The sequence below is a fragment of the Oncorhynchus gorbuscha genome, linkage group LG09 (assembly GCF_021184085.1).
Source record: "Oncorhynchus gorbuscha isolate QuinsamMale2020 ecotype Even-year linkage group LG09, OgorEven_v1.0, whole genome shotgun sequence".
NCBI lineage: Eukaryota > Metazoa > Chordata > Actinopteri > Salmoniformes > Salmonidae > Oncorhynchus > Oncorhynchus gorbuscha.
The window spans coordinates 77,639,560-77,655,226 of record NC_060181.1 but is presented as its reverse complement, the minus strand read 5'-3'; the positions used below and the strand labels follow the sequence as shown (position 1 = coordinate 77,655,226).

The following is a 15,667-nucleotide window of genomic DNA, read 5'->3' as shown; positions in this document are numbered from 1 at the left end:
CATTGGTGTACAGCAGTTGTACATCATTACCAAACATAGTACTACACTTTTAATAATCTATAAAATGTTTAGAACTATCTGTTGTAGGAAGAATGTATTCGTATAAAATAATACATAGGTTTTTTTTTAAACGCACATGCCCATTTTCCCAGAAAAGACTTTCTCCGCAACAGACCGGGGCGCAATAGAAGATGAGAGCTTCCCGTTCATTAGGGGGTGAGATACAATTTTAAAACCATTTATTGAATTCTAAATCTTTAGTACATCTAGTTAAAAACACCAAAACCATCGCCAAGACAGGCTCTCTTGCACGCTCCATCAAAGCTCCGTAAGTTTTCACTCCAGGGAAAGATCCTCTGTCGGGCCTGTAGATCCTGGGTATGTCTTAAGGATAGATGCGGCCAGCGCCATAATTGTTCACGATTTTGGAAACGACTGTCCAGCTTATTCATACGGGTTATGAATATGGGATAATTAATCAATTTAAAGCTAAACACGGGCATAAAAAAGTTGACATCCTTGCATGCTTTGGAAAATACATATGAACTTACAGACTTCGTCGCATTTGCACTGTCAAATTGTTCACATGCTAAAATTGTTACTTTGGAGTCAGGGCTATACGCCATTGAAGCGATTCTTAGGGCCTTCAGATCACTGCGTCCACAGACCAGTTCTTCCAGTGCATATCCAGGGAGCGTTGTACCGCTCAGGGCCTGTTCAATTTGACAGAGTGCTAGCCTTATCTTAAGCCATTCTCTCATCCGCAGTGCAGGAGAAAAACTCCCGGGTTTTGCCTGATAGGGGTTTGGAGCCGCTGTCTGTGAATATTTTAACCGTAGATTCCTCAGGTTGGAATATGTAAGACCTATGGCCCTCACTTGTACCCAAAATTCCTTTAAAACATTCTGGGGTCTCACACAAAACTTTCTCGAGGCTTTTGTCATTGGGTTCATGACAAGAGACACATAGCACCCGGAGAAACGGCCTAGGAGACATAATTTTCTGTTGAATGTTCTGGGTTTTATTTTTTAAATCTTGTTTAGTGTTCTGGGGCCGCATGTCTTGTTCTGGGCTTTATTTATAATGCATCTGCCACACCCAATACCCCCGGACATTCCTGTTTCATAGACAACAGCCCTAAGGTCAATAAAACAGGGGGTGGGGGGCCATACTCTTTGAAATGTTCAAACACATCCCCCCAGTTCAAATAGGTCCCGAGACATCAATCATCATGACAACTTCAAAGGAATAGATGCAATATATGCATAAATTAGCACACCCTCTAATGCGTGAGAACAGGCCAGGATGTCCTGACAGGATGCCCAAACATGGGCAGGCACACGACATCCGGACATAGGGCCATCAATCAATATTTTGATGTGTGCCGTACTTTATTCTCTCTATTTTATATTTGAGATTCTTCAAAGTAGTCACCCTTTACCTTGATGACAGCTTTGCACACTCTAGGCATTCTCTAAACCAGCTTCATGAGGTAGTCACCTGGAATGCATTTCAATGAACAGGTGTGCCTTGATAAAAGTTCATTTGTGGATTCTATTTCCTTCTTAATGCGTTTGAGCCAATCAATTGTGTTTGAACAGGTAGGGGTGGTATACAGAAGATATCCATATTTGGTAAAAGACAAAGTCTGTATTATGGCAAGAACAGCTTAAATAAGCAAAGAGAATCGACAGTCCATCATTACTTTAAGACATGAGGATCAGTCAGTCAAATTTCAAGAACTCTTAAAGTTTCTACTACATGATTCCGTATGTGTTATTTCATAGTTTTGATGTATTTACTATATTTCTACAATGTAGAAAATAGTGAAAACAAAGATAGAACCTTGAATGAGTAGGTGTGTCCAAACTTTTGACTTGTACTATATATATATTATGTATTCCTTGGGTGGTTATTTCATTCAGTCGTGCATTTTTTCTTATTTCATTGGATAACATCCTGAAAAAGGTATTCAAAGCCTGTATACACTTTGTGTACAAAACATTAGGAACAACTTCCTAATATTGGGTTGCTCCCCCTTTTGCCCTCAGAACAGCATCAATTCGCCGGGGTATGGACTTGAAAGCGTTCCACAGTTGTATCAGGTTGGCTGCATGTCCTTTGGGTGGTGGACCATTCTTGATACATACAAGAAACTGGTGAGTGTGAAAAACCCAGCAGTGTTGCAGTTCTTGACACACTCAAACCTACTACCATACCCCATTCAAAGGCACTGAAATATTTAGTCTTACCCATTCGCTCTCTGAATTGTACACATACACAAACCATGTCTCAATTGTCTCAACGCTTAAAAATCCTTCTTTAACCTGTCTCTTCCCTTTCATCTAGACTGATTGAAGTGGATCTAACAAGTGACATCAATAAGGGATCATAGCTTTCACCTAGATTCACCTGGTCAGTCTATCATGGAAAGGGGTTCCTAATGTCTTTTACATTCTGTGTCTATATTTCAGTAATATCTCTAGCCTCTTGTTTTTCCCCTCACTTATCATACAAGTTAATTTACAGAGATGTCATTTTCACCATTATTCCCAAGGTGATTTATCCAAGCCTTGTGGTGAGGGGGTTACACAGTGAATTCTAATGAAGCATGTTCTGTGAGGGCCAGGAGTCTTTCCTGTCCACCCTAGTTATTATAACTTATAACTACTAATGACTCCAACAAGCTCCCTCGCTAAACCAACTATTCCTACTTGTGCTGCTTTCCCACTAAGCTTCTCACCTCTGTAGAGGTGTGACAATTAGACATAAATAGGCAGAATCACTTCAACATCCAGCTAGACCCCTGACCTTAGAACTCCACAGTGCATGTTAACATGACCCATGTGGGCCAGCATATAGTACCTTTTAGACTAGAGACGTAACACTTATTACTGATGGAGTCATGCTCCAGTGATTCAAGTACAACAGCATCCAGCCCTACACAACTTGTACACACACACATTTTGAGCAGATATTATACTTTGAGGCAGGTCCAGGAAGGCGGGCCAAACCCGTGGGCTTCATGGCTCTGCTTCCAAATCAAATCAAATCAAATCAAATTTTATTTGTCACATACACATGGTTAGCAGATGTTAATGCGAGTGTAGCGAAATGCTTGTGCTTCTAGTTCCGACAATGCAGTGATAACCAACAAGTAATCTAACTAACAATTCCAAAACTACTGTCTTATACACAGTGTAAGGGGATAAGGAACATGTACATAAGGATATATGAATGAGTGATGGTACAGAGCAGCATACAGTAGATGGTATCGAGTACAGTATATACATATGAGATGAGTGTGTAGACAAAGTAAACAAAGTGGCATAGTTAAAGTGGCTAGTGATACATGTGTTACATAAGGATGCAGTCGATGATGTAGAGTACAGTATATACATATGCATATGAGATGAATAATGTAGGGTAAGTAACATTATATAAGGTAGCATTGTTTAAAGTGGCTAGTGATATATTTACATCATTTCCCATCAATTCCCATTATTAAAATGGCTGGAGTTGGGTCAGTGTCAATGACAGTGTGTTGGCAGCAGCCACTCAGTGTTAGTGGTGGCTGTTTAACAGTCTGATGGCCTTGAGATAGAAGCTGTTTTTCAGTCTCTCGGTCCCAGCTTTGATGCACCTGTACTGACCTCGCCTTCTGGATGATAGCGGGGTGAACAGGCAGTGGTTCGGGTGGTTGATGTCCTTGATGATCTTTATGGCCTTCCTGTAACAACGGGTGGTGTAGGTGTCCTGGAGGGCAGGTAGTTTGCCCCCGGTGATGCGTTGTGCAGTCCTCACTACCCTCTGGAGAGCCTTACGGTTGAGGGCGGAGCAGTTGCCGTACCAGGCGGTGATACAGCCCGCCAGGATGCTCTCGATTGTGCATCTGTAGAAGTTTGTGAGTGCTTTTGGTGACAAGCCAAATTTCTTCAGCCTCCTGAGGTTGAATAGGCGCTGCTGCGCCTTCTTCACGACGCTGTCAGTGTGAGTGGACCAATTCAGTTTGTCTGTGATGTGTATGCCGAGGAACTTAAAACTAGCTACCCTCTCCACTACTGTTCCATCGATGTGGATAGGGGGTGTTCCCTCTGCTGTTTCCTGAAGTCCACAATCATCTCCTTAGTTTTGTTGACGTTGAGTGTGAGGTTATTTTCCTGACACCACACTCCGAGGGCCCTCACCTCCTCCCTGTAGGCCGTCTCGTCGTTGTTGGTAATCAAGCCTACCACTGTTGTGTCATCCGCAAACTTGATGATTGAGTTGGAGGCGTGCGTGGCCACGCAGTCGTGGGTGAACAGGGAGTACAGGAGAGGGCTCAGAACGCACCCTTGTGGGGCCCCCGTGTTGAGGATCAGCGGGGAGGAGATGTTGTTGCCTACCCTCACCACCTGGGGGCGGCCCGTCAGGAAGTCCAGTACCCAGTTGCACAGGGCGGAGTCGAGACCCAGGGTCTCGAGCTTGATGACGAGCTTGGAGGGTACTATGGTGTTGAATGCCGAGCTGTAGTCGATGAACAGCATTCTCACATAGGTATTCCTCTTGTCCAGGTGGGTTAGGGCAGTGTGCAGTGTGGTTGAGATTGCATCGTCTGTGGACCTATTTGGGCGGTAAGCAAATTGGAGTGGGTCTAGGGTGTCAGGTAGGGTGGAGGTGATATGGTCCTTGACTAGTCTCTCAAAGCACTTCATGATGACGGAAGTGAGTGCTACGGGGCGGTAGTTGTTTAGCTCAGTTACCTTAGCTTTCTTGGGAACAGGAACAATGGTGGCCCTCTTGAAGCATGTGGGAACAGCAGACTGGTATAGGGATTGATTGAATATGTCCGTAAACACACCGGCCAGCTGGTCTGCGCATGCTCTGAGGGCGCGGCTGGGGATGCCGTCTGGGCCTGCAGCCTTGCGAGGGTTAACACGTTTAAATGTCTTACTCACCTCGGCTGCAGTGAAGGAGAGACCGCATGTTTCCGTTGCAGGCCGTGTCAGTGGCACTGTATTGTCCTCAAAGCGGGCAAAAAAGTTATTTAGTCTGCCTGGGAGCAAGACATCCTGGTCCGTGACTGGGCTGGATTTCATCTTGTAGTCCGTGATTGACTGTAGACCCTGTCACATGCCTCTTGTGTTATGCAGGTGAATGAGGACCCAAAAGCGACTTGGCGAAAACAGAGTCTTTAATCCAGTTTAAGGAAATAGCAATACTCCTAGACAAATCGGAGCGGTAAATAAAGCATAAAAACAATTTCACTCGTAATCACGAGAACTGACTGGAGACTCGATAATAAACTGCAGGTTGCCTCGGGAAGGCACTTGACCGTAGCAGACTCAGACACCTGCTCACCACGCAGCATCTGAGGGAAACACGACACGACAGGGCGATACAAAGACACAGCACGGTGAACAATATACAAGGATCCGACAGGGCAGAAACGGAAAACAAGGGGAGAAATAGGGACTCTAATCAGGGGAAAAGATAGAAAACAGGTGTGGGAAGACTAAATGATTGATTAGGGGAATAGGAACAGCTGGGAGCAGGAACGGAACGATAGAGAGAAGAGAGAGAGGAAGGGAGAGAGAAAAAGGGGAACGAACCTAAAAAGAGCAGCAGGGGGAAAACGAACAGAAGGAAAAGCAAAATGACAAGACAATATAAGACAAAACATGACAGTACCCCCCCACTCACCGAGCGCCTCCTGGCGCACTCGAGGAGGAATCCTGGCGGCAACGGAGGAAATCATCAATCAGTGAACGGTCCAGCACGTCCCGAGACGGAACCCAACTCCTCTCCTCAGGACCGTAACCCTCCCAATCCACTAAGTATTGGTGACCCCGTCCCCGAGAACGCATGTCCATGATCCTACGTACCTTGTAAATAGGTGCGCTCTCGACAAGGACGGGAGGGGGAGGGAAGACGAACGGGGGTGCGAAGAAAGGGCTTGACACAGGAGACATGGAAGACAGGATGGACGCGACGAAGATGTCGCGGAAGAAGCAGTCGCACAGCGACAGGATTGACGACCTGGGAGACACGGAACGGACCAATGAACCGCGGAGTCAACTTACGAGAAGCTGTCGTAAGAGGAAGGTTGCGAGTGGAAAGCCACACTCTCTGGCCGCAACAATACCTTGGACTCTTAATCCTACGTTTATTGGCGGCTCTCACAGTCTGTGCCCTGTAACGGCAAAGTGCAGACCTCACCCTCCTCCAGGTGCGCTCACAACGTTGGACAAACGCTTGAGCGGAGGGAACGCTGGACTCGGCAAGCTGGGATGAGAACAGAGGAGGCTGGTAACCCAGACTACTCTGAAACGGAGATAACCCGGTAGCAGACGAAGGAAGCGAGTTGTGAGCGTATTCTGCCCAGGGGAGCTGTTCTGCCCAAGACGCAGGGTTTCTGAAAGAAAGGCTGCGTAGTATGCGACCAATCGTCTGATTGGCCCTCTCTGCTTGACCGTTAGACTGGGGATGAAACCCGGAAGAGAGACTGACGGACGCACCAATCAAACGACAGAACTCCCTCCAAAACTGTGACGTGAATTACGGACCTCTGTCTGAAACGGCGTCTAACGGGAGGCCATGAATTCTGAACACATTCTCGATGATGATTTGTGCCGTCTCCTTAGCGGAAGGAAGTTTAGCGAGAGGAATGAAATGTGCCGCCTTAGAGAACCTATCGACAACCGTAAGAATCACAGTCTTCCCCGCAGACAAAGGCAGACCGGTAATGAAGTCTAGGGCGATGTGAGACCATGGTCGAGAAGGAATGGGGAGCGGTCTGAGACGACCGGCAGGAGGAGAGTTACCTGACTTAGTCTGCGCGCAGTCCGAACAAGCAGCCACGAAACGGCGCGTGTCACGCTCCTGAGTCGGCCACCAAAAGCGCTGGCGAATAGAAGCAAGAGTGCCTCGAACACCGGGATGACCAGCTAACTTGGCAGAGTGAGCCCACTGAAGAACAGCCAGACGAGTGGAAACAGGAACGAAAAGAAGGTTACTAGGACAAGCGCGCGGCGACGCAGTGTGCGTGAGTGCTTGCTTAACCTGTCTTTCAATTCCCCAGACTGTCAACCCGACAACACGCCCATAAGGAAGAATCCCCTCGGGATCAGTAGAAGCCACAGAAGAACTAAAAAGACGGGATAAGGCATCAGGCTTGGCGTTCTTGCTACCCGGACGGTAAGAAATCACAAACTCGAAACGAGCGAAAAATAACGCCCAACGAGCTTGACGAGCATTAAGTCGTTTGGCAGAACGGATGTACTCAAGGTTCTTATGGTCTGTCCAAACGACAAAAGGAACGGTCGCCCCCTCCAACCACTGTCGCCATTCGCCTAGGGCTAAGCGGATGGCGAGCAGTTCGCGGTTACCCACATCATAGTTGCGTTCAGATGGCGACAGACGATGAGAAAAATAAGCGCAAGGATGAACCTTATCGTCAGACTGGAAGCGCTGGGATAGAATGGCTCCCACGCCTACCTCTGAAGCGTCAACCTCGACAATGAATTGTCTAGTGACGTCAGGAGTAACGAGGATAGGAGCGGACGTAAAACGTTCTTTTAGAAGATCAAAAGCTCCCTGGGCGGAACCGGACCACTTAAAACACGTCTTGACAGAAGTAAGAGCTGTGAGAGGGGCAGCAACTTGACCGAAATTACGAATGAAACGCCGATAGAAATTAGCGAAACCTAGAAAGCGCTGCAACTCGACACGTGACCTTGGAACGGGCCACTCACTGACAGCTTGGACCTTAGCGGAATCCATCTGAATGCCTTCAGCGGAAATAACGGAACCGAGAAAAGTAACGGAGGAGACATGAAAAGAGCACTTCTCAGCCTTCACGTAGAGACAATTCTCTAAAAGGCGCTGGAGAACACGTCGAACGTGCTGAACATGAATCTCGAGTGACGGTGAAAAAATCAGGATATCGTCAAGGTAGACAAAAACAAAGATGTTCAGCATGTCTCTCAGAACATCATTAACTAATGCCTGAAAAACAGCTGGCGCATTGGCGAGACCAAACGGCAGAACCCGGTACTCAAAATGCCCTAACGGAGTGTTAAACGCCGTTTTCCACTCGTCCCCCTCTCTGATGCGCACGAGATGGTAAGCGTTACGAAGGTCCAACTTAGTAAAGCACCTGGCTCCCTGCAGAATCTCGAAGGCTGATGACATAAGGGGAAGCGGATAACGATTCTTAACCGTTATGTCATTCAGCCCTCGATAATCCACGCGGGGCGCAGAGTACCGTCCTTTTTCTTAACAAAAAAACCCCGCCCCGGCCGGAGAGGAAGAAGGCACTATGGTACCGGCGTCAAGAGACACAGACAAATAATCCTCGAGAGCCTTACGTTCGGGAGCTGACAGAGAGTATAGTCTACCCCGAGGAGGAGTGGTCCCCGGAAGGAGATCAATACTACAATCATACGACCGGTGAGGAGGAAGGGAGTTGGCTCGGGACCGACTGAAGACCGTGCGCAGATCATGATATTCCTCCGGCACTCCTGTCAAATCGCCAGGTTCCTCCTGAGAAGTGGGGACAGAAGAAATGGGAGGGATGGCAGACATTAAACACTTCACATGACAAGAAACGTTCCAGGATAGGATAGAATTACTAGACCAATTAATAGAATGATTATGACATACTAGCCAGGGATGACCCAAAACAACAGGTGTAAAAGGTGAACGAAAAATCAAAAAGAAATAGTCTCACTGTGGTTACCAGATACTGTGAGGGTTAAAGGTAGTGTCTCAAATCTGATACTGGGAAGATGACTACCATCTAAGGCGAACATGGGCGTAGGCTTGTCTAACTGTCTGAAAGGAATGTCATGTTTCCGAGCCCATGCTTCGTCCATGAAACAACCCTCAGCCCCAGAGTCTATCAAGGCACTGCATGTAGTAGCACCCGAACCGGTCCAGCGTAGATGGACCGACATAGTAGTACAGGATCTAGATGGAGAGACCTGAGTAGTAGCGCTCACCAGTAGCCCTCCGCTTACTGATGAGCTCTGGCTTTTACTGGACATGAATTGACAAAATGTCCATCAAATCCGCAATAGAGGCACAGGCGGTTGGTGATCCTCCGTTCCCTCTCCTTAGTCGAGATGCGAATACCTCCCAGCTGCATGGGCTCAGTCTCTGAGCCAGAGGAGGGAGATGGTTGCGATGCGGAGCAGGGAAACACCGTTGACGCGAGCTCTCTTCCACGAGCTTGGTGACGAAGATCTACCCGTCGTTCTATGCGGATGGCGAGAGCAATCAAAGAGTCCACACTGGAAGGAACCTCCCGGGAGAGAATCTCATCTTTGACCACTGCGTGGAGTCCCTCCAGAAAACGAGCGAGCAGCGCCGGCTCGTTCCAGTCACTAGAGGCAGCAAGAGTGCGAAACTCTATAGAGTAATCCGTTATGGATCGATCACCTTGGCATAGGGAAGCCAGGGCCCTAGAAGCCTCCCTACCAAAAACTGAACGGTCAAAAACCCGAATCATCTCCTCTTTAAAGTTCTGGTAATTGTTTGAACAATCAGCCCTTGCCTCCCAGATAGCTGTGCCCCACTCTCGAGCCCGGCCAGTAAGGAGTGAAATGACGTAAGCAACCCGAGCTCTCTCTCTAGAGTATGTGTTGGGTTGGAGAGAGAACACAATATCACACTGGGTGAGAAAGGAGCGGCACTCCTTGGGCTGCCCGGAGTAGCAAGGTGGGTTATTAACCCTAGGTTCCGGAGGCTCGGCAGACCAGGAAGTAACAGGTGGCACGAGACGAAGACTCTGGAACTGTCCAGAGAGGTCGGAAACCTGAGCGGCCAGGTTCTCCATGGCATGACGAGCAGCAGACAATTCCTGCTCGTGTCTGCCGAGCATGGCTCCTTGGATCTCGACGGCAGTGTTACGAGCGTCTGTAGTCGCTGGGTCCATTCTTTGGTCGGATCCTTCTGTTATGCAGGTGAATGAGGACCCAAAAGCGACTTGGCGAAAACAGAGTCTTTAATCCAGTTTAAGGAAATAGCAATACTCCTAGACAAATCGGAGCGGTAAATAAAGCATAAAAACAATTTCACTCGTAATCACGAGAACTGACTGGAGACTCGATAATAAACTGCAGGTTGCCTCGGGAAGGCACTTGACCGTAGCAGACTCAGACACCTGCTCACCACGCAGCATCTGAGGGAAACACGACACGACAGGGCGATACAAAGACACAGCACGGTGAACAATATACAAGGATCCGACAGGGCAGAAACGGAAAACAAGGGGAGAAATAGGGACTCTAATCAGGGGAAAAGATAGGGAACAGGTGTGGGAAGACTAAATGATTGATTAGGGGAATAGGAACAGCTGGGAGCAGGAACGGAACGATAGAGAGAAGAGAGAGAGGAAGGGAGAGAGAAAAAGGGGAACGAACCTAAAAAGACCAGCAGGGGGAAAACGAACAGAGGGAAAAGCAAAATGACAAGACAATATAAGACAAAACATGACATCTTGTGTCTGAGCCATTGAATTGAGATTCCACTTTGTCTCTGTACTGACGCTTAGCTTGTTTAATAGCCTTACGGAGGGAATAGCTGCACTGTTTGTATTCAGTCATGTTGCCAGACACCTTGCCCTGGTTAAAAGCAGTGGTTCGCGCTTTCAGTTTCACGCGAATGCTGCCATCAATCCACGGTTTCTGGTTAGGGAATGTTTTTATCGTTGCTATGGGAACGACATCTTCGACACACGTTCTAATGAACTCGCACACCGAATCAGCGTATTCGTCAATATTCCCATCTGACGCAATACGAAACATGTCCCAGTCCACGTGATGGAAGCAGTCTTGGAGTGTAGAGTCAGCTTGGTCTATATTCATGGAAATATTATGCTTACATCACACTATGAGTCTGATGATTCATGCTAAACAGGTGTAAAGAGTTGACATTGTATCACTAATACAGCACTGTGCTTTTAGTATAGTACAGCTTGTCCTACTTTGTCAGTCCTGCAGAGTCGTAGGCCAGAACCCAAGTCATGGAGACCCATAACGTCAAAAAGAAGGCACAAAATAACAGAAGAACAATTTTTAAAATGTTGCCTTTTTAATAAAGAGAAATTAATACTCCCGTTGATACATAAAGATACTTTCACAAGAGCAACATTTTGTTATAATAGTTTTAATTAATTTTCATAAGCATTAGACATCAGATATACAAACGGTGTGTTCTGTAGCAAATATACTCTATAGGACAGCAGCAGGATTGGCATCATGTACAAAAATACACATATGATTTCTTTCAGGTCGTACAACACTATAACAAAGCATCATATGAACATAAATATAGAGCTCTACCTGTTGTTGAACAACAGACATGCAGAAACAGAGCTCAAGCACAACCAAACATCTACTATGACCAGGGGAAAATAACTGTACATATATGACAATATAAACACCAACAACAATACCATATAAACATACAAACGATATGCTATAAACAACATTGACCAGCCATATAAAACAAACCCAGACACTCTTAAAATCCTCTTGGATGTATTAAACGTAGGACTCTTCAGCAAAGAACATTTGGTCAAAGTCGTCAACACACGGGTCACTACACTTCCTGCTCTGCCACTCCCTCTTCCCCTGGACGAGGGCCAGAGCCACCTCTTGACTCCTACCCAGGCATGCGTCTGCATCCACCTGCCCCTGCGAGGAAAAGTAGTCCCTCACTGCCCGCGTGGTGGAGGGTGATAGGCAGATCCCTGGCACTGAGTTTGAGCCTGCTCCGTTCCGCTGTGGCTCCACGTCAGAGACTCTAAGTCCGCTCTCAGGGAGCTGCTGATCTTTGACCCTGTGGGTCTGGGACTTGACCCTGGGCCTCTCAAGGGTAAGGCTAGAGGCTGCATCTGTCAGGCATGAGGGCTCGGAGGCTCTGCGAGGCATGGTGAGGACCTTGCGGCTGCCCTCCATGGCCGGGGTGAGGGAATGAGACTTATGCCTCTGGAGGGTAAGTGTTGAGCTACTCTGTCCATAGAACACACACAGGGGGGGCTGAGTGACCTCACTTCCTATTCCAGTGGGCTGATGGGTGACGTCACTTCCTGTGGGGGGTCTGTGGGTGACTTTGCAGGACTGGTCGTGCAGCAGCCGTAGCTCTCTTACAGTGAGGGGTTTCTCTGTGCCTCTGTAGAAGGGAGACCTACTCCCCTGTAGCTGTAGGATAGCCTGCTGGTAGGATGGAGGGCTACTGGACCTCCTCTTGGTGGTCACCTCTACACCTTCAACCTCTGGGGATTTTGGGAGGCTAACCCCTTCCCCCTCCCCCACTTCCTCCTCCAGATGTCCGTTGTCAGGTTGCCGAAGCGACAGCCGTCGGTCCCTCTTGAACCAAGTGTTGGGGTGGTGGGTGGAAGGGGTCCGGGAGGAGTGGGGGGGGTGGCTTTGGATCCAGTCCACTGTGTCTCTCTTGGGGGTGAGCCCTGGGGGAGCGGGGTAAGCGGGGTGAGAGGGGGAAGAGGTGTGAGAGGGGGAAGCGGGGTGAGAGTGGGGAGTGAGGGGAAGGCTCAGCCAAATGGAAGCCGGTGCTGGTGACATAGTCTGTGGAATACTGGGAGAAGGCAGAGTCTAGGGAGCTGAGGGAGGAGCCTGTGGGGGAGGTCGCTGGGGACGACAGGCTGGAGCAGCTTGCATCCAATCGTAAAGGAGGGGGCGGGGCGTGCTTCAGCATCCTCTGCTCTAGAGTTCCAACCCCTCCTCTTTCTCCATCTGTGACTACAATGTCTTTCAGCTGCAGAGCCCTGAGCCCCTGCTTCAGAAACACTTCATCTTCCCCTTCCTCCTCCTCTTCTTCCTCTCCCTCCATCGCCGCATCGTAGCTCGCTTTACGTGATGCCAAACTGTGCTTATCTGATTGGACAATCAGAGCTCCGGGGGTGTGTCCAAGGGCGGGCTCCGAGCTGCGTCGTAACCTCCGAGGGCCATGTGATTGGACAAAGGACTGACGTGGCTGTGGTTGGCGTATGGCGGAGGTGAACTTCCTGGGTCTGGGCAGTGGAGGGAAATGTAGGAGGTCAGCCTCAGAGTCAGGGTCAGGGTCTGGGTCACAGTCACTCAGCGTGATGACAGAGTCTCTGCTGTGGCTGTCTGGCATGGCCTTGTCTCTCAGAGGGAGGGACTCCTGGAAGGGCGACTCTGGGTCTTCGTTTAACTCGTTCTCCAGGCTGTCGTAGGATGAGTCATTCATCTGGAAAGATGACACATCTATGGAGGGAGAGAGAGAGGGAAAGAGAGAAGGGGGAGTTTGAGTTTGAACAAACCTCCATTTCGTTAGATAGACACAGGATTTGAAAACTAAGCATAAAGTGCTGTAATGGTCCTTAGCATACAGCTGCCATTCAAAGAGGTTGGTTTAGGTGGTTTAGGGGAGAAGGAGGAAATTGGCTGGTGTGTTAATGAGTCACTGAGAGTGTACTAATCACTGAAGTGACTGAGGTCAGCATATTGACCCCAATCAGCAAACCTCACCGAGACACAGGCTTATGGAGAGGCCACGTCTGAGAAAAGACTCAACTCGGACACACACACATGCACGCACGCACACACACACACACACACACACACACACACACACACACACACACACACACACACACACACACACACACACACACACACACACACACACACACACACACACACACACACACACACACACACACACACACACACACACACACACACACTGCAGCTAGTCAGGGTTCATATGCTTTTTAACGATGATAAGGGCTCCAATACACAGAACCGCTGTCGACACATACACACACACTCGTGACTTTTTTGACCCTTGTGAAGAGCTGTGTCAAATTAAACCACCTCTGTGTTGTTTCAGTTCTGCTTGGTTTGTGACCTCTGTCTTCCTCACTCCACCTCTAGGAGGCATCTCTTTTCTCCCTGTCTTTTCTGTTCCTATCCAACTTTATATCATCAAGTTTTCTGCCACCAAAACAAACAGCATTTGTTTAGAGCACTGTACAACATCATTTGGATTTAGATGTTATTTCTTCAGTAAATAAATGTAGACTTTGTTTACCTGATCCATGGTCGCTGCTGTTGGTCTTCTGAGGGAATGCACCAAACAGAGAGGTGACATCATCTCCCAGGACCTTCCTGCAGTTCTCAATCAGTAACCGTACCAGCTCACAGACCTGGAAACAGATCATAGACTTTGTTACACAGTCACACAAGTTAATGACTGGTCCCAGATCAGGGCTCAGACTGCAATTTATACTGTAGGTTATTTCACAGGTAGTTTCCCGGGTAGACTGTGTCATGGTTTTCACAATATGTCAGCCTGTTTTATACGCCTCTGTTCAGAGGGCTACGGGAGTGAATGGACTGACAGAGAATGGCTTTGAATTTCACAGGCTAGTCTAACACAACAGAACTCCATCAAGGGAATAAGGCTAAACTGTCTTCTCTCTCGCTGTCCTTCTGTCCCTCCCTGTATTTAGCCTGGTTCTGTCTATCATGGGGGCTGCCGATCAAACTCACTGAGATAAGATCTAGAAACTCAATCATCAATCCAGAACCTGTTGTCATTGGTGAAGAAGTAGGGGGGCTTTTTCCGAGGTAAACATTTGACAAACATTTACTCAAGCTACTCAGAGACTAACATGTCTGTAGGAGCCACAAACATCTAAATGATAACCGTGGAGTGATGGAGAAGGGAGCGGAAGTGAAGTGGGTGAAAATCTGGGAGCGGAGGAGAGCGGAGGGTAGCGGAGGAGAGCGGAGGGTAGCGGAGGAGAGCGGAGGGGAGCGGAGGAGAGCGGAGGGAAGGGGAGTGTTCCAGACTGCCCAGTGCCGTTAGAGACCAGACCCATGTCAGCCCACTTTGACTTGGCTCCTTGTGAGACCGCGACCGACGAGGGGAATGTCAAAATCTCACATTTTCCCCTTCAGAGGCCTTGGAGCCAGTGGGCCACACATACAAACAAACAGAAAGAAGTGTGTGTTGTGTGTGTGAGAGAGAGTGTGTGCTAGAGAGAGCAAGAGTGTCTCCGTGTACGTGTGTGTGTGCGCGCGCGTGTGTGCGTGTCCGTGTGAGTTTGCGCAAGTGTGTGAAGAAAGAGAGGAGTGTTTAAAGACGTGGGTTTGTCAAAACACACTCGTCCTCAGGAATCTGTAGGAAATGCTTTGGATTTTTTCCCAGTGAACCTCAACAGGCCCAAGCCTCACCAGAAACAAACACACATTTGACACGGATTGAGAAAGATCGGGAAACAACCAGATTGAGTGTGTTCCAACAACAATGTGTCCAAAATCGACCGTAATTCAGAGAGTATTATAGACGTGATGACTTATTCTTGTTTATTATTAACCTTACAATACATCTGGGGCCACTCGTGACATATTGAATAATTTCAGGACTAGCATGTGTTGGACACAGTCTAGTGGTAGGGTTAGTACTGTCATGTTTTGGGCACAGTCTAGTGGTAGGGTTAGTACTGTCATGTTTTGGACACAGTCTAGTGGTAGGGTTAGTACTGTCATGTGTTGGACACAGTCTAGTGGTAGGGTTAGTACTGTCATGTGTTGGACACAGTCTAGTGGTAGGGTTAGTACTGTCATGTTTTGGGCACAGTCTAGTGGTAGGGTTAGTACTGTCATGTTTTGGACACAGTCTAGTGGTAGGG

General features: G+C 48.1%; 1 protein-coding gene across 4 annotated transcripts in view; it reads right to left on the bottom strand.

Moving 5' to 3' along the window:
• Positions 1–11,052: 11,052 nt before the first annotated feature.
• LOC124044114 (rho GTPase-activating protein 20-like) overlaps positions 11,053–15,667 on the bottom strand; it is a 62,597-nt gene continuing 57,982 nt past the window's right edge. For all 4 annotated transcript variants that reach the window (XM_046363576.1, XM_046363574.1, XM_046363577.1 and 1 more), the window contains exons 13-14: positions 14,062–14,176; positions 11,053–13,232 (exon numbers count right to left, since the gene is read on the bottom strand). In XM_046363576.1, coding sequence (XP_046219532.1) covers positions 12,322–13,232; positions 14,062–14,176 — 1,026 coding nt within the window. In that variant the 3' untranslated portion in view covers positions 11,053–12,321. The remainder of the gene's footprint in view (positions 13,233–14,061; positions 14,177–15,667) is intronic.